The sequence below is a fragment of the Anas acuta genome, chromosome 10 (assembly GCF_963932015.1).
Source record: "Anas acuta chromosome 10, bAnaAcu1.1, whole genome shotgun sequence".
Taxonomy (NCBI): Eukaryota; Metazoa; Chordata; class Aves; order Anseriformes; family Anatidae; genus Anas; species Anas acuta.
Genome location: NC_088988.1, coordinates 19,646,463 through 19,670,567, shown reverse-complemented (window position 1 = coordinate 19,670,567; position 24,105 = coordinate 19,646,463). Strand labels below are relative to the sequence as shown.

Here is a 24,105-nt window from a genome sequence, read left to right as displayed (position 1 = left end):
TCATACACACCCTCACAGTGCCAAAAATCGCCCTGTGGGGCCAGTGACACATTTTGAGATCTGCAAAGACAGCTGATTACTGACAGGCTAACAGGTATCAGTCACGAAGATCAATGCTGACAACTCTGGAAACGCTGATATGCAACTGTCCAGGGTAACTAAACGAATTACAATATATACATTAAAAAGAGGCTCTGACTTGGAAATTTAGAGATAAATTTTGTTTATGCAGAGGCACTCTGTTTAAAAAATAATAAAAGCTATTATAAAAACACAGTACTTGGAAATCAGATGCATCCTATTATTTTTTGCCAAAAAAAAGCATATTTTGACTGACAGCCTAAGATTCAACATGTAGATACTATGTAGATCACCTTGAAGAAGACCAACTTGAGTCATGAGACTCACTGCATTGCCAGAGCTAATTACAAGCCTGAGACATACTTTGTAATGAAGAATTCCTTTTCCAGTTTGTTAAAAAAAAATCAATTCCAAATTTTCAAGGAAAATGATGAGAAAATGCAAAAAAGAGTCCATTTGATGGGGTCAATTCCACCCCTCTCCCCTCCTGTGTAACACTCCCAAAGACATTTATCTGTTGCTTCCTATTTCAAGGGTATTAACACAAAGATGAATTAAAGTTTTGGACAGATCTGGTCATGGAACAAAACAAACAATAGCTTAACACCCCTTTTCCCATCTTCACCAGGGTAAAAATGAAAAATGTCCCATTAGATAAAGCTTAGTTCTCTACAGAACTTTAAGCATTTTTGAGTTATTTATTGAGACCTCGTTCATTTCATTTGTATTAAGCTGAAGATGTGATTTTTAGAAACATTTTTAACACTAAGACAAATCTAGAGCCAGCAAATCCAATTAAGTAAAAAAAAAAAAAAAAGAAATCCATTAAGTAACTCTACAGCACAGTCCTCTTTGATTTGACTGCTAATATAACTGTGATTTGCTTAGAATGTCCATAATCGCTGTAATTGTAAGGCTGGCAGTCACCAGAGGTAAAACAGGAGATTTCAATCCCTTAATTAACATAAGCATGGACCCTTCAAACAGTTTCTCAGTACTGTTTTGCATTATCAGTGATTCAGAACAGAACCAGATATCTTTCCTGGCTGGTTCTATTTACAGTCAAATCCATCTTTTTCCTTAAGAGATGTTGCTGGGTTTCAGAAATACTATCTGAAAAACAAAACCAGATGGAGCGACGTCCTTTTTTTCTATCCCCTCTGAACCACATGGCCATGCCTGGAGAAGGGGCTCTGCAGCAGGACTGGGCATCACAGGAGTCCCTCACTGCTGCCCCCGTGCCAAGGCTGGGTTTCCCCCGGTGTTAGTCTTGTTCCCTTTGTTTTAGGGTGAGGTAATTTTCCGATGGAATAACTGCACCTGCTTCAGCGTGGATGAACCCCACCCCTCCCATGCATGCAGCCCCAGGCTCTGCCTCAGGGCATCTTACTGGGGGACAAAAACAACACACAATTTCCCTAAATTGTGGAAAAAAGACAAAAATCCCATGTCCTTTCCTGCCAGTAAATGAATATTTTACAATCTTCATCAGCAGTGATTTGCATGTATTGGAGTTGTAGTGCTCTCGCAGGACTTGTAGCCCTGTTGAGATGCAGGCGGTGTCCCAGCAGCTCGCTGGGCAGCAGGGGCTGAGCACCCTGGCACGGCTGCCAGAGCCTCTCCCCCTCGCAGGCAGGCGACTGCCATCAGGAGCAGGAAGCGTGCTCACTCACTGCAAATTAATATTCTCACGACAAACTCCCCTCCAGTCAGTCTTTGCTAAAAAGCATTAATTAAGACTTTAACATTTTTGATCCCATCAATTTTCCATTTTTTTTTTTTTTTTTTTTTTTTAATAGATGTACTGGGGGAGTTTGACTAACAACCGCCTGAAGTTTGGGGATAATGAATAAATGAACTTCGTCAGCCTCTGGCTAAGCATGAAATTTACTGTGTAGTAACAAACGCAACAGAGGCAGCTCATACATTAACCAACCTAGTTTTGACACACAAGTTTGGAAGCACATTATTTATACACTTCTTACTAATTCTGAGTGAGATGAAGCTCCAAAATATTTTATGCAGGAAATGAAAAATGACAATTTGGACAGTCTTCATTAGCCATTGCAGCATGCACCCGCTCACCCACCCATCTGCCCTCCAGGGGGTCTCTGGCCTTCTTACCACCCACAGCTTATTTTCAGGCCCGCATGCTTTCCTTATTTTCCTTGGGTATTCTGCCAGGAAAGGCATGTACCAGGAACTAGGCAGGTAATTTTGCTTTTACTTGGCTAGGCCTTGGTATGTTGAAGGTCACCTGTGTGGTAATAAAAGCTACTTTTGTTCCATGTATTTTTACATGTGCATGGCTCTGGCATCAGATCTGTTACACCGTTGTAAATCCATTCATTTCTGTTGAAATCCATTAACTTGCAGCAAATTTATAGCGGTGTAACTGTGAGCAGACTATGGCTGATGGCGCAGGCTGGAAATATTACAAGGAAAAGTGCAAAGTTCTATTGATTTTCTCTCAGGAAAAATGTGTGTATCCTTACGATTGCATTACGGATGACTCAGCTCTGGCCCCTAATTGCCATCACTCATGCTTCCCAGCTCAGCCAGCTACTGGCTTTGCGGGAGGAGCCACTGACTGTGCTGTCCCCGAGTGTAAGGAGCAGGGACTGTCTCCCCCATGCCCAGGGAAGCACCCAAGCCTACTGCTGGCTCTGGAGGAGTTTTTTCCTGGCTCTGCGTGGGACTGCAGGAGACACACCGCCTTTCCATGGCTCTGCAGTCCAAGCACTTACTCCTAATCGATTCTGACAGCAGACACCACTAGGAATGCTGAGATTTATGAAAGAGCAAGAATTGCCACTAGCCTCTGTCCATTAAGGATACAGCAAAAACTCACTTTGCCCTTTGCAAATATAATCAGCAGAAGTGAGGCAGTTGCCCTTTTCAGAAGAAAGAGCACTCTCAAAGGACAGATGTTTTAGCAAAAGTCCTTAACGCACTCACAAGCAGTAAGGCAACAATTTTTTATTTTTTTTTCCATCAGAATGTTTCTCATTCCTTTGAGTGCTTTTCACAGACCAAATACAGTACCAAAAGCTGCAGCCTCCTCTTTTATCCAGTTATTTCCCCTGCACTACACAAATACTGGGCCAAACACAGGCTGGGTGTTGTGGGATAAAGCTGGCCCAAATGTGGAAACCAAAACCCAAAAATCTGGAGGACCCGTTCTGTGTGGTTTTGAAGGTAAAAATAAAGTGAAGGTAGAGGTTAGTTTTGCGATCTGCTCCTTTGTTGAAGTTATCCTGTGTGCTGGGAATGAGTTATCTCTGCATGTGTGCAGTTCTTCACTGGAAGGAAAAGCAGCCTCTTGCTCTCATTAGGAGAGGTCTTTCATCAGATGCTCAGGTTATTGTTTAGTAGTTCTGACATTTTATGGAGAATTAGAATATAGGAATTGTTATTCCTACAGTAGCACACAAATGTGATCTCAAAAAATCCAAAAATTATCCTTAGTTGCAGATTTAGTACTTTTTCACTTTTAATGCGATGAAAATCAAAAAGACCTTGGTAACTCTCCTCCTTTTATTGCACACGAAACTTCCAGGTGCTGCCCCATACCTATGCAGGTAACAGCCTACAATATGAGGGGAAGGACCAACACAAGATGATGCATTTCCTCCTGTATTTTCTGCAAACTATGCAGCATGCAATTCAAGACATAATGTACTCTGTAAGTGATGAAACGAAAGTACCAGAGCAAAGCAGATGATTTATTTACTAACGGACCATGCTGAGGTACAGCTGAAGCTGAATAAAAACATCACTATTCCTAGACAGGCTCTGCTGCTTCAAGCTTCAGCTATTTATTCAGATAAATTTAGACATATTTGTTTCTTCCTCTTGTGGGAAAACGTGTTTGAGCTCTCTCCCTTGGAAGTCACTGCAAAATACTTACTGCCCTTGAGAAGAAACAGCAGTGGTGATGAGCCCACCAGGACGCACAGTTCAAACCCAGGCAGGTTTCCTATTGCTTATGATTAGTCAAAAGATCGGCTCTCCTGTGCCATCATGGGCTCCACACGTACCTCTGCATTCAGTAGTCATCCTTAAACAAGTTTCCAGACATAAATTAAATGCCAGTATGAATGTAGGTAGGGACAGACACACAGATCTTTTTTTTCCACCTGTCTTTTCTGTTCACATTACAAAAGACTCGCCTCCCCCTGTACTTACAAAAACAAGGGCAGCACTCCTAAGTGTCTCAGACTGATGCACTTCCAGGCTTGCAACAGCCATCTCCCCCAGGTCCTTCTGAAGAGCAGTTCTACTTTTTGTGAGATGATTATGGATTATTTCCCAATCCGAATGATACAACAGGCATTAACAGGATGAACATTATTATAAAAATTTTTTATCACCTTTGGATCCCCATGGTGAGTTTGCCCCAGTGCAAGAAGACTTCCTATTATGACAGTGCAGTAATATACATGGAACACAGACGTGTTTTGCTCTCACACCTAGGGAGATGTAGGCAGCACAAATCCCTTGCTATGACTGCCAGTACTAGAAAAAGCCAATTCTGACCATCTGAGAAACTGAAAACCCTTTCCTACCCTCCTTCTAGAAGAGGACTCAGGTACGAGGTGAGGCAAGCTGCTTTTGCTCCATAGCTTCTGCAGACAGAGTCCTGCTGGTGCTGCAGCTGTACCACTTCCACAATTAAGGTCCTTTCTAAAACGCTACGTAAATGACAGGATAAGAACCACAGTCAGACAGAGGCAATTTCAAAGTGCTTCACTAAATTCAGGTAAAGAAAGTTGTGTTTCTTTGCCAAGTCATCCTGTTACCTCATTAAAAAAATATCAAAAAACAACACACATTTTTGAAGAGACACAGTAACAGAACCTCTGTAGAGAAGCCCTTTGCTTTATTAGAGGAAAGCTCACTTGCTAAAAAACAAGTGACAATTATGTAACTTTAAAAATATGAATATATTTTAAATACTGGAACCAAGTCAGAATAATGCAGTGTTCTAGGATAATGCATATTTTTTCAAAGAGGCTTGAAGAAAAGCTTACCTTGGAAGCTTCACGCTGTTACACCAACCAGCTCCTGCATTCACTGCCCAGAGATAACTGGTACCAGCACAGGAACACGCAGCTATGCTCTGCGACCAGCTGTCAACACATTCCAGTAAGGGGTTTGGTGATACATGGTTATGTGTGTTACATAACCGATTTCAATTTTAGTTTGCCCGTGAAACATCATTTTTTTCAATTTTCTGTCCTGTGATGAGTTAGGGAATCCTCGGAGAGCTTCAAGACACAGAGAAAGTCACACACATCTGTAAAAACTTTATTTCAAAATCTTTTTATTCAACTGTTATTCAGCAATATACAATACAGTTTTTATAAACAAATGTCTTACCTTGTTTCCAATCTTCATTTAAAAATAAATATTATTGACAGTGAATATTAATTATGGTAAGATGTACCTTTTTAATTAAAATGTCTCCAAAAGAAATAATTTAATTAAAAAAAAAAAGGGAAATCCAAAAAAAAAAACAAAACTAAACACAATCTACTAAAAATATTTCCTTTCTTAGGAAGGGTTTTGACCCAACATCTTTACATATTGTCATAAAGATAACTGCTCAACAGTTCGTGCAAAATGAAGAGTCAGAGGAAAGGTTCAGAAAAGAAAAAATATTACATTAAAATAGAGAAATCATAGGTGCCATGCACAGAGCAGGGCTTTATACCATAGAGTCTGGAAACTAGATGCAATATTTTATGTGGTTTACTTTCTGTGACATCCCCAAAAATACGTTTTTCCCCCCATGTAGAATTTATCATGCTTCTTTCAGTCTCTTTCTGTCCATCCTTAAAACTGTAGGTATTGTTTTGCCATGGATTTGTCCTGTTTTTAAATAGGTTCCTTTTTGTTTGGCTGAGGAGTAGTGGAGGAAGTAGTCCATCAGTGGTTTACTAATAAATGTACAAGCTTATGCAGTATTAACAGGAACACATATAGGAGTGGGTCCGTAGCATAAATAGGTCCTGTACCTAGAAAAGAAAGAAAAGGGAGAGGAAGAGGTGTTTTTTTTTTTTCCTCCTCTGTTCCAATATAGAAGATTAAACGCAGAAGAGAAATACAGGAAGATTTATTTTTATCACATCAGAGCCAGGGGTCAGAAGCTTAATTTTAATAGTAAAACAGCATCCTCAAGCTATCCAACTCAGATAGCTTTCACTTCCCCCTCCCAAGTCTAACTCCACTTAGGTCATCTCATTATGGATCACTAATGGTACGCCTAAACTTGGCTGCAGCCAAGTCACCAGCAATCGAGATTTCTATAAATACAACTTAATCTGGTATAGAGTTTCTTGAGAAATGACAGGTATCAGCCACCCATCTTTTAAAGGGAACTGACAAATGCCGTGGCTGTACTCCTTGATTAACGGGACATGAACCCATTTCATTTGGAATGGGAACAGCAGGACCTTGACATCTTCTTTACCTTTTATAGGAAAGAGCAGGATTTTAAATTAAAAGTGTGCACAGGAGCTATAGAAAAACAGAGGTGGTACGTGAAACATCTGTTACAGTCATCTCACCGGAACGGCAAGATTGCTCCCGTCCGTGCCCCACAGCTGCTTAAAGTAAGGTACTTGCTCATATATATATTTTTTTTTAATTTTAAATTATTATTGTTAGCTGTGGCAGAAAGAGAGGTATTTACTGTGTGCCATGGCCTACTCCCTCTCCCTGGTGCAGGCCATTGGGTTGAGGTGCACAGCTCTGAGGCACTGTGAGGCACCAGGGCTGCCTGATCTCTAACATAGGTCCCCAAGGGGCAAGAACAGCCTCTTCCCATGGAGAAGTTCTGCCATCCTGGCATGGCAGTGCAGCAGGACCAGAGGTCACCACCTTTCACTCCCAAACCCTGCTGAGCCCACACCAAAGAGCCCAGGTTGGCCCACAGAAGCAGTCACTTGGGCCCCAAGTGCCAACCAGCAACACCTTTCCAAACCTGCAACAGGCACTAGCACGCTCGTCGTCACCGACACTGTAACATGACAACAGGCAGGGCTGCACACCCGTGACTGATGTGGCCTCGGGACATTTCCACCAGTGAGTGTGAAAGCAGGAGCCCGACCAGAGCCTCAGCTGCAGCTGTCATGCACAGAGGCAGCTGGGCAGAGCTCCATCAGTGCTGCCAGCAGAAGTGATCAACACCCAATGTACTGACAGCTACCCAGAACCACTGTCAGAACCACTTCTCAAAGCGTTAAAGTTAAAAAAAAAATAATAAAAAGTGTTCAGTATCCTTGAAAAAGGAATGAGGCCACTTCTATTTAGGAAATTCACTTCAGGCACCCTAATGCAAATACTTTTGTCTTGGTCTCCAGGAGATGCAAGTCTCTCAGCTGTGCCATGATCAAAGGAAATACCTCAAAAAGTTCCTGAGTACACCATTGCTCTGGGGCTCCCTGTTCAGGCTGCCTCATAATCTATATATGCCTCACCTGCAAAGCTAGAGTATTATTATCCAATATCAAAAAACAGTTCATGGTAATGTTGTGCACAACTGAGAAACTCAAGAAATGTCCCCATAGTGCACTATCTCATAGACGCCTAGACTATGTGGAGATTATTTAGTTATTAAGGTTTTAATTAAATCCTTGCATGCAGACACACGTGGCAAAGGGCTGCCCACTTAGCAACAGCAGGTTATTAAAAAGAAAAATTCTGTGTTCATCTTAAAGCTGAAAACCATTAACAAACACAATCAAACTCAGGTCATTAAAGCAGCAATAGGTTATTTTTTTTTTTTTTTCAAAAAAGACAAAGAGCAGCATACCAGAAAGAGTACAACAGCTACAAAAACTCACAGTCCTGGGCAGCACAAGGGACAGGCTGTCACCAGCCCCAAAACCTCCTTGCTGCTCAGAGGCAGCAATGCTGGGGCTCACAAACTCGGATTTGCCTTCATCGCCCCAGGATCTAGTCCCAAGCCCCACAGAGCTGAGAGCAAAGAGGCTGCACCCCCAGAGACCCATGGGCAGGGTAAGCAGGTCCCCTGCTGCACTGAGAGTGAAGGCAGAAGACCCTTGCAGTACTCTGACCACTGCTGCAGTGACTGAGGCTGCCACGAACGGGTGTGAGCCTTCCCAACGCTTCTCACATCTCCCCTTTCTGTAAACAAAATGTCTGTTGAAGAGCAGAAGCTGAGAAATGAGTAACAAACCTCTTTGGAAATCTCTGAGCTCTTCAGAAACATCAGGAGTCTTTGCAATATTTTATTTTTTAAATACCTCTTCATGTATGCAACACTGAAATGCTTCATCTCAGGCTTCCGACCTGCCACAGGCTGCACGCAGCTCAAGGGCTTTAGCAGGCAGAACGTCTGTCTCAGGAGCACATGGAGAGCAGAGCACCCAGCTGAAGTGCGGTGGTGCCCACCTAACCTCATGGACCCAGCTGACCCTTGCACACCACCTCTGTGCTTCAGGATGTCACCCTATTGCCAGCACAGAACACCAGACCCAACAAACTGGCCGTCTACTATCACATTCCCAGGGCAAAGAACTGTCCTGATGCCACTGACTGCAGCCTGGTGTTTCGCATGGCGTGTGGGCCTGTCAGCACAGTCTTCTGAGAGGGCTCTAAGCTCTCAGGATTGAGCCAGATCCAAGGACACTCAGCCTCACCGGCCATAACCGCTAGCACAAGCACAGTTCAGATCATTGGTTCCCTGCTGCACGTGGATATCACGGAATCACAGAATTGTCTAGATTGGAAGAGACCTCCAAGATCACCTAGTCCATCCTCTGATCTAACACTAACAGTCCCCACTAAACCATATCCCTAAGCTCTACATCTAAACGTCTTTTAAAGACCTCCAGGGATGGTGACTCCACCACTTCCTGGGCAGCCCGTTCCAATGCCTCACAATCCTCTCGGTAAAGTTCTTCCTAAGATCCAACCTAAACCTCCCCAGTGCAAGTTTAGCCCATTCCCCCTCGTCCTGTCACCAGGCACGTGGGAGAATAGACCAACCCCCACCTTGCTACAGCCTCCTTTAAGGTACCTATGACCTCCTTTAATGTACCTATAGCCTCCTTTAAGGTACCTATATGGCTCCAAACAGCATGCATTTGTTTATAGGTACATGAATGAGGCTACCATTTAGTTTCATTCTTTTTCCTCAAAAATATACATCAGATTTACAAATATTCTACAATTTTAGCAAGGATAAAACCCTAAAATTTACCTACAGCACAGAGAGAAAATGGTTTGCTGACTGGAAAGGCTGAAGAACCCCCATCTTCTGTCTTTAAGCCTGACACGCTACATGATATCTGAAGACAAACTGCTTATTCACAAACTGCAGTCACTGACACAACAGACCCATACTTGCAGTCACCACATCCTCATTTCCAAGCTGTCAGATGGCTTTTCTCGCTTCTGGGACGTGGCACAGCTGCAAGAATGCCAGCCCAGGTTGGTCCCCATGTGCCACCCTGCTATGCCCAGGGACTGCAAGCAGCCAAGGCTCCTGGCAGCTGCACACAACTCGCAGGTGCTGAATTTCTTCCACTTCCACACCTGCCCACCACTGCAGCGAAGATCTGGCCTTGGCTATTTGTTATGCCCAATCCTAAATGTCACAAGGACCTATTTTTCCATGCCAAAGCTCAACTTGCTCTTTCAATCACAAATCCAGTTGGAGGAAATGTTGCACTTCTGTAAGGGGGGAATTCCCCTGGAAACACTGTAAGGAACTGGACCCGGAGCAATGAGCTCTTGCAGCTCGAGTGCTCTTACCACCACCATGCTGAAGGGCTGCAAGAACACCAGGTTAGGATTGCCTGTATTTTGGATGGAAAGCAGTATTAGTCACATCACTGTGTGTCTGCTGCCCCAAATCATTCTGACTCTAACTTTATGTACCAGTTCAGTTTAGATCTCGATCCAGGACTGTGAATTCATGCAATCTATTTTTTTAATTTTCTCTTTGCAAAAATTGCTGTTATTTTTAACTTACATTCTCCATCTTCTGAATGTGGCAGCAGAATTCAGTTCAAAGTCTGCTAAAGTCTCTTAGTAGTTAAATAAATGTAAAATGTATTTTTAAAAATTATTTTAAAGCAGTTATTCTTACTAAACACCAAATACAAGTTTCTTCTTTTTTTCCCCATACCAATTTGGTATGGGGAAAATTCTGCTCTAATACATTCAAGCAGTAGAAGCAGATGCACACAACAGTACAATTCTCTTCCCTCTTAACAAAAGCCGAGGGTAAACAATGTCTATTAATTTCTCCCTGCTTAGTTAACCTGAACCATTTTCATTATAGCTAGTACTGTTTATAAACATGCTGGACTTAAGTTACCTGAATTCTGCTTTTTCTGCAATAGTTGAAAACTTGTCATTGCTACATTTGCAGATGAAAATATATAGAATGTGGTCTTGATCACCAGGGTCTGGACCTGAGATCTGACCCAGATTTGAGAACAGAGCGCTACTATCCAGAGACTTTAAATCAGGAATACACAGTTACTTGGAAAGTACAAGCACTTAAAAGAAATTATTTGGTTTATGTTCTGAATATTCATTTGATTTTTTTTTTTCTGTTAGCTTACTCACCACTACACAGATTTACATTTTTGTTGTTAAATTATTTATATGCACATGGCTTAAAGTGAGAGTCTAGCACTAAGTAGAACAATAACAAATTGTTCTGTTCGTGTATGGTGAATTGCTCTTTGGCATCACTCATCCTTCTTCTGGATTTACAACATAATAATGTTTTACTGTAGTTTTCTATTTAATAATTTGTTTTGTGCAAGCATTCATCAAACTTGGACTTAAAGCAGTTCATCCAATTGAAAACAACCATTAATTAACCAACTGACTTGTGACACATGTTAAAAATGGGATGATTATTCTACCAGCTATATTTAACCAATGGCTAAAACACAGTTTCCAGCCATTTCCTATTCTTCTTCCTAGAAGGAATATGAACAGTCACTTGGTGTTCCTCTCTGTGATGGTAGCAAGATGCTGGGACAGTTGTAGTAAAAAGCCAAAAGATCCCAATAGTTTATTTTCCTTGAACAACGATGTAATGCCTAAAATTTGACTATGTCTTTCAGATGGAACTGAGACCCCCACCTGGCAGCATCACTAACCCATTTCTCTGTACTGGCTTTTATGCAGTGACACTGTGAGCCTCAGCCTATTTCCTTACAGACTAATGTTCAATAAAAACTCTCAAACCTGGCATTTCATTAAGAGGTCAGCGACCAAACTGACCATACAGATTGATTTATTCTCTCAGTCCAGAAACTTTAGACTGTGCGAGAGATATTCTTGGAGAAACTACTCCTACTATTGTATCTCGGGAAAAAATAAGGTTTTGTATGGGTTATTGGTCACGGATCATTACAGGCAAATTACCTCTTATATAAAACAAATTCTCTCACTGACATAAATTTGGAGCACTTCACCAAACTTCAGATCTAAGAGCTTCTTAGAAGTTTTTAATTAAAAAGACACCATTACTAAAGTCACTATACACTTACTGAACTGCAGAGATAATAGCTACACCACATCAGAATTACTCCACAGTTTGAAACTGCATCTTGCAAGCTGCATATGGCCTTCTGCTCTGAGATACCTGCAGCACAACTCATGCTACGGTTTTTGTGTTTTTTAACGCACACTGCGGAACTTGCCTTCCTATTGCTCACCAAGGGCTGCTCCTCCAATGCATGCAGAAGTGCATCCAGAGCCCGTGCTAACTTCAGCACATGCTCCCAGACAAACTCTAGGCACCTCCTGATGCTGCTAATTCTGGCAGTGGTGACCTCCTGAATATTTATAGGCAACTGCATGGGATGGGATGTGCTCACCACTGAACCTGCTTAGAGGGCATAATGACAAAATTAGTTTCCTACCCCCTACACATTTTTGTTTATGATTGGCTGAATTTTGGAACAGCTTTCCATAACTCATCTTAAAAAAAACAAAAAACAAACAAACAAAAACACTGCATAGAAATAAATACGTGCTGACTTCCATGAAACGATGCAGGCAAATACTAGCGGTCCTGCTCTCCTCCTTCATCCAAGTCATCAAGACTTGTAGATCACCAGGGTGAGACTATTACTATAGCCTCAAAATCTTCAGAAAACAGAAACCAGTTTTACTAGCCAGAAGACACGAGTAGTATTGTACAATTTTGTCATCATTTTAGATCTTTTCAGTTACACTTTTTGTTTGCCTTCCCTTTTAAGAAACCCAGTACAATGTTCAGGCCTCTACTTAGAAATTAATTGCCAAAATACCCTCTAGCAAGGGTAACCGAAAGCTAAGCCTAGCTTTGGAAAGCCAACAGGTTTTAATATTTCAAGTAAGATTTGTATTTTCATTTGGAGTGTACAGTCCTCCTGAAATGATCTGATGTTTGCCCATACCTGTATCTGTGTATGTGCTGGACCGAACTCCTGTGAATGAAGGTGGCGGTAACATACAACAGGCTGGGTAATTCCACAGAGACTGCACAAAGGGCAGCACAACGGCCATTTCCAGTACAGGCAGAAAAATAAGCATCTTTCTTTAAGGAATAAATACAATTCTATGTAGCATCCTGGTTCTTAAATTTTGATTGTTCTTTATGTCACATCTGAAAAAGCCCATCTAGGACAGGACTTTGGTGCTTCAGTGGTAATCTACAGCACAGGTAGCAGGAAAGGCATGGAAATTACAGCATTTTGAGAGGCATGACAGCACTGCTACGGAGACCAGGGGAATCTTGTTTCCTTGTGAAACAGCATCTCCCAGCTCCCTGAACACATCTACTGACATGCTTAAGCCCTCTTGAATACCCTGAAGTCCCTGCTTTAACGCATTCTGTGAAAACTAGGTCACATACATCATACAGTTATGGACAGGTGAGAAAATAAAAAAATCAGATTGTGAGGAGAGGAGTGTGTAGTCATGCAAGGAAATGATGCAGATAGAAAAGTTTGCTTCTGATACAAAGTGTAGCAGAGAGAAAGATTCCTTCTGCAGTTTTGATTTGCTGAAGTACTGCAGTGTTTTGCTGGAAATCAGTCTGCTTGAGCGCCCATGGGATAGGAGGGAGGCAGGAGCCGGTACAGGAGTTGGGCTTGTCTCTGTTAAGGCAGCTGTAATTATTGAAGTGGATTTCTGATCACATTAGAGCTCATTTCAACCAAACCTCATTAAGGCCACTAACAAACAGAAAGGGGGGTATAGTTACAGCAGTGGATTTGATTTGATGAATGTGTGGAAACGCATACCAAGCAGAGAGCAAGAAATACTTCTACGTTTATCAAAAGTTCTTACACTTTTCAGGTTGCCAGGAAAACACGACAATTCTCTTACAACAGGCTGGTAAAAACTCATCTCCCATTAAAGTTACAAGTAAGGACGTGGAACATGGGGAGCAGTCTTCCCTTCTGTGGCAGACAAAGACAGCCAGAGCAGTCAGTCTTACTGAAAGCCTCAATCCCGTCATGAAACTGGCCTATTGAGCTAAGGTGGTGTCCCGAGCGCTGACGGAGCAGCCGCTGAGCTGGCTCACGTGGAGCCAGCCAAATGAACCGCCCGACCACTCCTAGTACCTGCTCTTGGAGAAACTAAGGAAAAGCTTCAGGAAAACACCGGCACTGATTTATAATGAGCTCCAAAAGGAAACGCTGCTATGCACAGCATCAGAGTAGAAGAGCAACGTGTCCTGAATACTTAACAAGTCTTCATGCCATATGGATTATGCAGCCTAAATATGGTATACTGGTCTGAATCTAAATAAGCCAGTCTCTACTGCAGCTGGTCTCTCGTTTGTAGCACCTTCCCATAAACATTTCTGCTTTGTTATCTGTGAGATGACCTCTGCTCGGCGGCAAGTAAAGACTCCACATACCTGATGGTAGAGACCAGAAACATGCAACTGTGAATTTATTTCACTCTGGAATTTTCTGCAACTCTATGATCTAAAACTAACTTAACAAAATCAAGCACCATTAATTTACTGTTTGACACTTGAATAATGAGAGATACACATTTTTTTGTAATATGATTTGGTGAAAAATGAATTTTGAGCTAAAATGTACAGAAAAATAAATAACTACATTAGTGGTAGTTTAGGTGGTAAATGAGCATCCAGCCCTGCACATCCTTCTTCAGTACTACTTTGTGAGCAATTCCACAGCATACTGATGTGCACAAATAGCAAAACCAACAGCTCGAGTAACTCACATCATGAGGGAGATTAAAAATGCTGGGATTAGGGTTTCAGCTACTGAGCTCTGAACTGAGCCTGGGCCATATTCTCAATTTTTTCATTATAAGCAGGAGAACTAAAAAGCCAAGTCACAAAAAACATGCAAGCTGGATAGCAATGTGGTCAGAGTTCCAGAAGTCAACACTTAAGAAAAAACTTGCAATAAAAATCACATTAGATGGAAACATCGATTTCACATTCTGCAGATGTGATACATGTTGTAAACATTTGCAACCCAGAAGTAAAGAACCAGACACATCAGTTCTCACTTCATTGTCTTTTAGAGTATTTTTGATCTGATTATGATTAGGAGCAAGCTGCCAGTGTAGCTGTGATTACTATTCCAATCAGAATTACTAAAGCTAAACTGATAGAAGTGCAGATTATCTAAGTTTTTGTCTTTTTTTTTTTTTCCTCCAAAAAATAACCTCATCTTATCCATACTTAAAGAAAAGAGCTAAGTACATTAGCAGAAAACATGATGATACAAGGAAAAATGCTGTATTGAGAGTACCTGAAAAAAGCAGAGCCTGTAATTTGTGTCAGGAAGGGATCACCTTTTTGCTATAAACGAACATGGACATGTTGTGTACAACCCACAAAGACCCTCCAAACCTTTCCACTGACTGCTGCTTTCTAGATCGTAGCTGAATGAAGACATTGCTGTGCCCTAGACCTAAGGGAGGCAAACCTTTACAGCCTAAGGCAGCAGAGGGTTACCTGGAATAACTGTGGACACAGAATATTCCTCAGTGCCCTCCTGTATGTAAAATCTACAGGTCCTCAGCATAAGAGGGATTCAGATTAGAAGTCTGCTCTTAAAATGCACACAGTAGTACAAATAAGGGGTGAATTTTACACGTGACCAGCAGCCAATAACACAACAGACACAGATCAGGATGGCTATCAGAGGAATTACTGACTGTGCTCTGCCTTGTGTCAAAGCTAGCTGCTGCTCCTAGCAAGCACCAGAAGGATGCTCTGTTTCCTAGCCACAGCTGTACAAACGCAGGGTAAGACCAGCCACCCCAGCAGCTCTGGGCATCCTACGCAAGCTCCGCTAGCACAGTGCCGCTCTCCAGCCGGGGCACAGCGACCTGCCAGCTGCCCTCATGCTGACTTCTCCACAGAGCACAGTTGCTGCTCTGCCAAAGTGCCGCTTTCCAGCTAATAAAATTGCCTCCCAACTGATAACAGCCTAGCAGTATAAAATAGTTGGTTGTTAACTGCCGCTGTGACAAATAATACCATTCCACTGACAACCCCATTTTTTCCAATGCAAACCTATTTGAACTGTTTATTATTGACTTATGGCATTGCTCTGCCATTATCTAATTTAAAAAAAAAATAATACACGTAATAAACAGCCATAGCAAACCTGCCAGCATTCTCACTGCTTTAGCAATGCTAAGTCAAAACCCTGAAGAAACCCCTCTTATTACCAGTACAGCCTTGTCAGGTGGAAGCACCGTCTTCACAGGATTGCCCTGAGGTTCATTCCCTGGCAGCTCCTGCTTTATGTTTGCTTTTCAACTACAGACCACCATGATCCTTCTCAAAACCAGTCCCATTACGATTGCCTCGATGTTCCTCAGTGCTATGACTGCTAAGCATGCCACTTGAAATATATGGAAATCATATAATCCACAACACAGTTCAAGTGTTAGATCATACAGCAGTAAAGCTGCATCAGAGGTGGTGAAGACGTAACAATTCTCTGCCTCCCTTGCATATTATACAGACTGTTAGCTTGTACTTCAAACTCAGGCTCCATTTTGCAACCTATCAGAAAAAAAGCCCACCAACCATGGTACATGTATATTCTTGTCCTACATGTTGTCCGTTCATGCAAAAAGACACATGGTTGCACTCAGCCTTCGTCACACAAATTTCTATTACTCACTCACAAATGAGAAATATCATACCAAAGTCTAAAACAATTTTATAAACAGCTACTACGTCAATTACAGCAACTTGCAACACTCCTTTCATTGCTTCAGTTTGTTTGTTTTTAGTATTCTCTCATCTGTAACTGGAGGATATTAAAGAAGTTCAACTAATAATCAAATTTCTTCAAGGACACTACACAGGCTTTCATAGAATAGGTTGGTACAGTTTTGTCTGTCTTGTCCTCCAAGAAACAAGCTAGAATCACTCAAAGGAGGTTACTCAAACTGCATTTCTGCAGTACAGAAACACCCTAGCACAGCTTGTTTCTGCCCTAGGTATTGAGGTGACACACTACTGCAGTTCGTGCTTTTGTCCAGTTCAAGAATTAATCCATATTACACACATACAAAAGAAGATATTTGACCTCACTTGTCCCCAAAGGAGTCTAATTTGCCTTGATATTGAAGTGCTAGTGATGTGTATTTAATGAGAATTCTTTTTGTGTGTTTATTATCCAGTGACATTTAGGAGGTCAGCCTGATAATTCAGTTCTGGCCTCTGTGTTTTGCTACTTTATTTAATGTAAAGGAAAATGTGATGCGACCCAGGTTGCATTTAACTACAAACAGCTATGGTATGGGAGCTTGTGTATGGTCTCATAATAAGTATGGGGGGAGTGAAGGAGATCCAGACATTACAGAGATGGGAGCCTAAGCTGTACAACAAAATAGAGACTTCCCTTTCTTGCTATTTTGTGAAAAGCTCATCTATCAAAGACAAATGAGATGTACTGGCTCTTGCTCAGACTGGCATGCACAGTCACTCAAATTCTGACAGAGCCAGAAGAGCCCTCGACCCAAACTCTCACTGAGAAGTTAATCCAAACTCAACCACAGCCTCCAACAAGCCACAGTTCACCATAATCAAGAAACTGCGTTCCCATCTCTAAAACTCAAAACAAAAACAAAACCAACCAAAAAATAAAAGCCACCACCAGCAGCAAAGCTGCTTCCCAGTCCCCAGTGGAGGTGTGATGCTCCCAGCATGGTCTCCTGCCTCAAGGTGGACTGCCACAGCTCGACTTTGTGCATGCACTGCTCTTCCAAGCATCACTGGGAGTTGCTCATGCACAGGGACTGCAGAACTGGGACCTGGTGCTTTATCATCTCAGGCCATACAGCCCACAAGCAAACTTCCTTCTGCATCAGACATAAAAGGGGCTTCGGGAAGGAGGATAGGCATGAAGTGAAGACTTCTGTTCCTTGCTGTGAACACTTCATCTCTGCATAACACATGAGTTTCTCTGTCTTTCCTAGAGCACTCTAAGCATAATGAAGCACAGTTTCTTGTTTCACACTCCCATCTTTGTTTATTTTATTTAAAGCTCTCACTTCAGAGCTTTGTGGCTAGACATCAAACAAATAAAAGGGAATTTGGAAGCTGCAATGTCTGATCTCAATTCTGCTCAGAAGTTAAACTAAAAATTGCCCCAAAGCAAATAGACAGGCACTCATTTTGGAGACCATTTGGTAGCACGTAATACAGCCAATCTGCCTCCCCGAAGGTCAGTGCAAAGATCCTGGTTATTACCTCTGCTATCAGATGACAAGGTTAGGCTCATGACTAAGGCACTAAACTTGGATTTAGGAGATTCAGAATTAACGTTCTGTGTTTAGTTTCACAACCACCACGCACTTGACAAACTCGCTCATTGTTCTTCCTGCCATGTGTCCATCCTCTCCTTCATTTGGACTAAGAACTTCCTGGGACAGGAAGTCCCTCTCCCATTCCTCCCATTTACCCTGTAAAAACCAAGAACACTAGCACTATATGCGGTCCTTTGCTTGCTCACCCTGTTTTTATTCCTACAGTAAAGATTCAATTTGCACACAATTACTGAATTTGAAAGCTAAGCACTTCTTCTCCTTTAGAGCCACGTGGAGAACTCTAACAGTATTAAGAACAATGACTTTACCAGCAGACCTTTACCTCCTTGCAGTCTAAATAAGGTATTTTCAGTTTCTACTTTAGTCTACCTTAATGACAGATGAGCTGTAATGTTTTTGTATCTCATAAGATCACAGCACTGAGTTTTCAGACTGTAGTTTAAACATTACCGATAGTGTCCTATTTGAGCAGCTAACACTTCTGGCACACTGGGCAGTTTGTCTGTCACATCAGATCTATTCCCTTACACACTGTGATGCTGATCACAACTTTTTACCGAATATGATTTCAGATTACTTTTCCCAAACTATGGATTTTCCATTTATGACCTGGATTGTCAGATGGGACTCAGTGTTCTTTAAAGCATCTCAATGACAGACACAGTTATTCTAATAAATTCATGTTTCAGTTCAACAAGAAGATGTAAAGAATCACATTTTTCCACAGTCCATGCATGACTGGGACTCCAACTGAAGTCAACAAGAACCCTGCAGGCACATCTGAAAGCAGCATTTGATCTATAATCGCATTTACTGAAATACAGCACATACAGACCCTATCTTGCTACACTGAGCATATTGAACTATTGCAATGAAAATAGGATTAGATCGCAATTAATCAAGGAAATACTAGCTAGTGCCATGCCATCAGCTTTTAGGCAGAGCTCTCCAGTGTATTATTACATGAGGGTGTTTCTTAATCACTGACAGCAAACACATTGTTTGAGCCCATTTCTACTTTTACACAGAGGAAATACCCCCATGTACAATGAAGACTTACAAATGCTAAATATGTTTGAGAGTAATTGTATGAAATGATTCAATTGTTGCACACAGATTTGGTGCAAGTACTTATCTGCATCTGTGCTACTGTGCTCAAAATATGCTACTGAGGTATACATACCATGCCACGATGCATGTCTGTAAGCCATACACCGACACAGGACCACGTCCTGCAGTCTCATACACCATATGTGAGCAAACACCTGGTTTGATCTTATGGTCCTACTCTGTGGAAAGCCAGCTGCTACACTGCCTTGATGGGGAGGACTTGAAAGAGGGCTTCCAGTTAACAGAAAAAAAGAAAAAAAAAAAAGTCAAAATATTTCCTATAAAGAGACAGAATTCTTTATGGAGAAAATTAACTACCACTTAGAACAGCTCTAAAGAACACCACTTCACCATACAAATGGGTACTCTGAAGCATGATGATGCCACTTTTTTTAAGACATTTTGAAGAAAGTTTAGTACTTATCCCATCAGAGTGACAGCGCTGGAGATCCAAGTCTTCTGTTTCCTCACAAAAGCAGGCAAAACCCTTGTGGTTCCTCATCACACCAACTTCCACACTGGCATTTTATCCATTAGTACATATTTATTCTGGATAGGTAGAAACACTTCTCATCTAGGGTAGATAAATCCATTTCTTGTCTCCATACCAAGCCATCTCTCTCTGCTTCAAACTAAGTGCCCAGCCCAGCCTGTCTAAGCACACCGGGGATGGGGGCAGCAAGCAGCAATCCGCTTACCAAAGCGACCAGGGAGACATCCACTGGTAGTAAGGCTCAGAGAGCTCTGGACCAGAAGGCACCCGAACTGGAGATTGGAGTGTCAAGCCTTCCAGTTGTCAATCTCCTGAGCCATGCTGGGGTTGATGCTTTATTTGCAAGTACTTAGAGGCAGCTGCCACAAACACAGAAATTACAGGAAGCCAAAGCAGAAGCCTGTCATTTGGGTTTCTTGATTCAGTGCAAAAAGATGTCATTTTCACAGAGGACCGTAGCAAAAATACAAAAGGAGTTGCCTCCCTTGTACAGAGACAATGGCAGTTGCTGGTTTATAGCTTACTAAATTAAATAACATCAACAAGAGTCGTGTGCTCCCTACGCCACCCTCAGTGCTGTCCCTGAAGGAAGCTGCCACAGCGTGGCAGTGTTGGCAGCTGCCAGCGAGCACTAAGCGGTGTCACAGCAGGAGGCTTTGTTTTAGCCATGCTGCAGCCCTCTTTGCATCACTCTCCATCTGGAGATCCCCACAAAACACCCTCCTGAATTTCACCACCTTTTTCAGTGATTATTGTCACTTCATTATCTCCAGTGCTGGCCACAATGCTTATATTTTATTTTCAATATGTAATAAAGCCTAGAAATGATGCAGCCGTACCACATCCCCAAAGCACAGACATGTAAAAAAACAGGACAGAGCAGTTTAGATGCTCTGGGCAGGGGTCCTGCCCTAACAGACATATGTGCCACGCTGTCCTGGCGGCACACGCTCACATCCATCTGTTGAGATGGAGCTGAGCCCAGAGCTTCCATCATCCCGTTTTTAGTTTGTATGCACCATGTAAGCTCCGGGTGCAGCAGGCAGGGTGCACGGTACTGCAAATCCTAAATGAAACTTCTGTCATTCGCATGGAAAACACTGCAAGAATACTCACTATCAGAGAGACGAACGAAGAAACACAAAAACAGTCACCAGCCCTGGGCTCTGAGGGAGACAGCTGCTCTTTCCAATAGGAAAGCACAGATGTATTGTGGCGCTGGGTTCATTTGTTGTGGTCACTGAATTCAGCAAAAGCAACCAGAACTTTTTAATGTGCCCCAGGCACCCGTAACTACACCTCCGGAATTATCACTCTGCCTTGCACTAGTTACCAGTGAATACGTAACTTACAGTCTTAACAGATAGTAAAACTTAATTTTCACATAAACTTCTACCTGAGAAACAAACCAAATTCTTCACAAACAACAAAAGGTCATAACCAGAGAAAACGCTGCACCTCTAAAGCACCAGCAGGTCACAGCACACCACGAGTGACAGTTTTCCTTTATTGCGAGCAAAAACCTGCAAACATTTGCTCCGTCTGTGAAGAGGTGCCAGGAAGAAGCGTGAATATTCCTGCCTGAGGATTATGAATTTGTGCCAGAAGAGACCAAGCAGCGAGGGGAGCTCGGGGCTTTCCCTGCACAGCGGGTGCCGTGTGCCCGCTGCCCATCTCGCCCAGGGCGTTTGTTCGACGGGAGTGGCGACGAGCTCCGCCTCGGCAGGAGCAGCAGCAGGCTGCAGGCAGTACCTGTGCAGCGCAGCTTTCAGCCCGCATTCCTCGTCCCACGCCTTGCCGTCAGCAGCGTAAAAGGAGCTTTCCAGCTCTGTCCCGCACCCCCAGCACGGCACCGTGGCACCGGGCCGCAGCCGGGCAGCACCAGCTCGCTGCAGCCGCCTCGAAGCCTTTCCGGGCTGTGCCCCCCCCGCGCCCCGCCCTCGGGGGCCGTTTCACGCCCGCTCCGCTCCCCCCCGGGCCCCGCCGCTCCCTACCTGACCCGTGCTGCTGCCGGAGGATGGCTGCCTGCCCGGGCGGCGGCGAGGCCGACGAGGAGGCCGTGGCGGCGGTGCTGGCGGCGGAGGGCCCCCCGTCGGCCGGGGGGGGCGGCGGGGGCGGCGGCGGGCGCTTGCCGGGCCCGGGCCCGGGCGGCGGCGTGGCCCTGGCGGCGGGGCCGTGTCGGCGCGGGGCCGCCCCGCTCTGGATGTGCGACACCGCCTCGGCCGCCTGCACGTCGGGGGGGGCGAAGCGGGCCAGGACGCGCAGCAGCGCCTGGGCCTTGTGCTCCTGCGTCTCGTCGGCGCTGTAGTCCGCCACGCGGCACTCGTAGACGCCCTCGTCCTGCCGCCGCACGCCCGACAGCCGCAGCCGGTGCGAGATGTCGTTGCCCTGGACGCGCACCGTCTGCAAGAGAGTGCCCCGACGCCGCTCAGCACCCGGCCCCTCGGGCTGGAGCCCCCCCGAGGGGTGCTCGAGGAGCCCGGTCAACCTCCCCCTCCCCCCCGCTCCGGTCGTGCGAGGAGCTCCCTGTGAAGGAGGAGGAGGAGGGGGGAACCCGACGTGCACGGGAGGGGTGCGCGCCCCCCCGCCCCGGCTGCACTTACGCTGATTTTCGTCGCGTCCTTGTTTGCCACCTGCGGGAACGGAAAGGACAAGGATGAGAGGCAGCTCCGGCAGCGCACCCCCGAGACGCTCCTCTGCCCACAGCCCGGGGGACGGCCCCGACAGCCCCCGAGGATCGCCCCTTGCAGCCGCGCCGCCCCCCGGCACCGAGCGGCGCCTCGGAGCCCCGGGATGCGCCTCCCGGGGAGCCGGCCGGCGTCCCGCAGGCGCAGCCCTTCATCGTCTATTGTGAACGCAACTCACGGCCTTTACAGGAGGTTAAAGAAGACGTTTAAATCCGAGCGATTAATTTCCCCGCCTGACAAGTGCCTTACACTTTCCCCAGCCAGGCGGCACCGCATTAGCTCAGCGGCGGTACGCTCTGCTCTGTGGCGCTATCCGAGCGCTGCAGAAAAACGAGCGGAGGGCTGAGGGCAGCTGGTGCGGGCGGCTGCTGTGGGGCTGGGGGGGCCGTGCCCCGCGCTACAGGGTCGGCACCCCAAATCGCCGCAGCGGGGCTGGGGGCTGCAGCACCACCTGGGGAAAGGCAGCTGAGTGCCGAGTGCCTCGCAGCAGAGCCTGCCCTCCAGCCAGACGGCTTGCTAGGGGAGAGAACACGCGAGATTGAACTCCGTGCATTTTAATTTCTTCACCCAACTGCGTGGAAGCATCTTGCCAAGCTCCAGGTACAGACACAGGTGCATATGAGAGCCCAAGAAACCGTGTGCGTTTGCATATTCAGACTGCGATGTATGTAACATCCGAAGGCAGAGAGGTGTTTCTCTCATGCCTTTATCTGCTCTATCAGGGTGCAGACAGAGGCTCTCCCACCTCTCATGGCGATTCCCAGCAGAGCTCACAGCAGCACTTTCTTTTCCTCGTTCCCATTTCATACTACAGCTACTTTTGACTGTCTCTCTCGAGTCTTCGTTGCTGATTTTGTAGCAGGACATTTAGCATTTTCTATTTCCGATCCTTAAAGCACTATTTTTAATATTATTTTTTTTCCTGGGGTGAAGCCCCCCGGCACATGCCCCGACCTCCCTGTCCCAGTGCTTCCACCTGCTTGCCAGTACCCACTGTCCTCTCTGGGACCGCAGGGTCCGTCCTGACCACCCTGTGCACACACTGCACGGACACATCTACACAGCACCGCGTTACCTTGCTCCTGCTGCCGGGGACGCTGATGGCTAATTCGTGTGCAAGTTCTCTGGCTGGTTCTTTAAGGTACCACCACTGGATTTCCAAGGAGTACGAGGTGGATCCGCTGGCTCGGAAAGCACAAGGCATCTCAATATCATCTCCCTCCCTAACAGTCACATCTTTGGGAACTTCGGTAAAGGTACCTGGGAGGGGAAGGCAGAGGGACGAGGGCTGGTTAACGGGAGGTTCAAAGCCAACACCAGACTTCTTCGGTGAGTGGGAGCTGCCGGAGCCCAGGGGCTGAGCGCTTTCGGGCGGCCCGGGCACCCTGCACCGTGACAAGCCGGTGCCGCGGCTCCAGCGGGCAGGAGAGGTTTGACGGGGGCCCGAACTCCCTTCCCACCCCCTCTCCCCCCCCGTCCTCCGGGGAAGCCCCCGGCCGGAGGCACTGCTGCCCGCCGCCCCCGCCGCCCTCCCGCCCCGGCTCCCCGCCGGTGCCGGCCCCGGGAGCCCCCCACTCACCGGTCACGCCGAAGAGCAGGGGCGCGTTGACCATCAGGTAACAGAGGGTGCCGAGGAGCCCCCGCTTGCCCATCGCATCGAGGGGCCAGGCTCGGGGCGCAGCCGGGCACGCCTCAATCCATCGCACGCCGCGGCCCGGCTCCAGGCTCCCGGCTCCCCGCCGAGCCTCCCGGGCAGCCTCCGCCCGGACGGGGGGGACCAGACGGAAAATCCGCGGCCGGCGACCGAGGCTCGCTCGGGGCTGGAGGCGGCGATCCTGGGAACCGAGCGGTAACGCCTCGTCCCGTGCTCGGCGGCGAGAGGGGCTCAGCTGCCCTGCGCCGAAG

At 45.3% G+C, this 24,105-nt stretch overlaps 1 protein-coding gene across 1 annotated transcript; it reads right to left on the bottom strand.

Moving 5' to 3' along the window:
• Window positions 1–5,390: 5,390 nt before the first annotated feature.
• On the bottom strand, window positions 5,391–24,088 carry VSTM2B (V-set and transmembrane domain containing 2B). Its single transcript, XM_068693410.1, has 5 exons — window positions 23,780–24,088; window positions 23,276–23,460; window positions 22,117–22,146; window positions 21,508–21,916; window positions 5,391–6,101 (listed from the first exon to the last, which is right to left on the bottom strand). Exons 1-5 carry the CDS (start codon window positions 23,850–23,852, stop codon window positions 6,013–6,015), a joined length of 786 nt encoding a protein of 261 aa, XP_068549511.1. The 5' UTR covers window positions 23,853–24,088; the 3' UTR covers window positions 5,391–6,012.
• Window positions 24,089–24,105: the final 17 nt, after the last annotated feature.

Bases quoted from the DNA above. Each gene is read 5' to 3' on its own strand.
- VSTM2B (XM_068693410.1), bottom strand. From the start codon at position 23,852: ATGGGCAAGCGGGGGCTCCTCGGCACCCTCTGTTACCTGATGGTCAAC. The intron at 21,917-22,116 runs GTAAGTGCAGCC...ACTCTCTTGCAG, and splicing joins AGGACGCGACGAAAATCAGC to ACGGTGCGCGTCCAGGGCAA. The intron at 6,102-21,507 runs GTAGGGAGCGGC...TTTCTTTTCTAG, and splicing joins CCGGCAGCAGCACGGGTCAG to GTACAGGACCTATTTATGCT.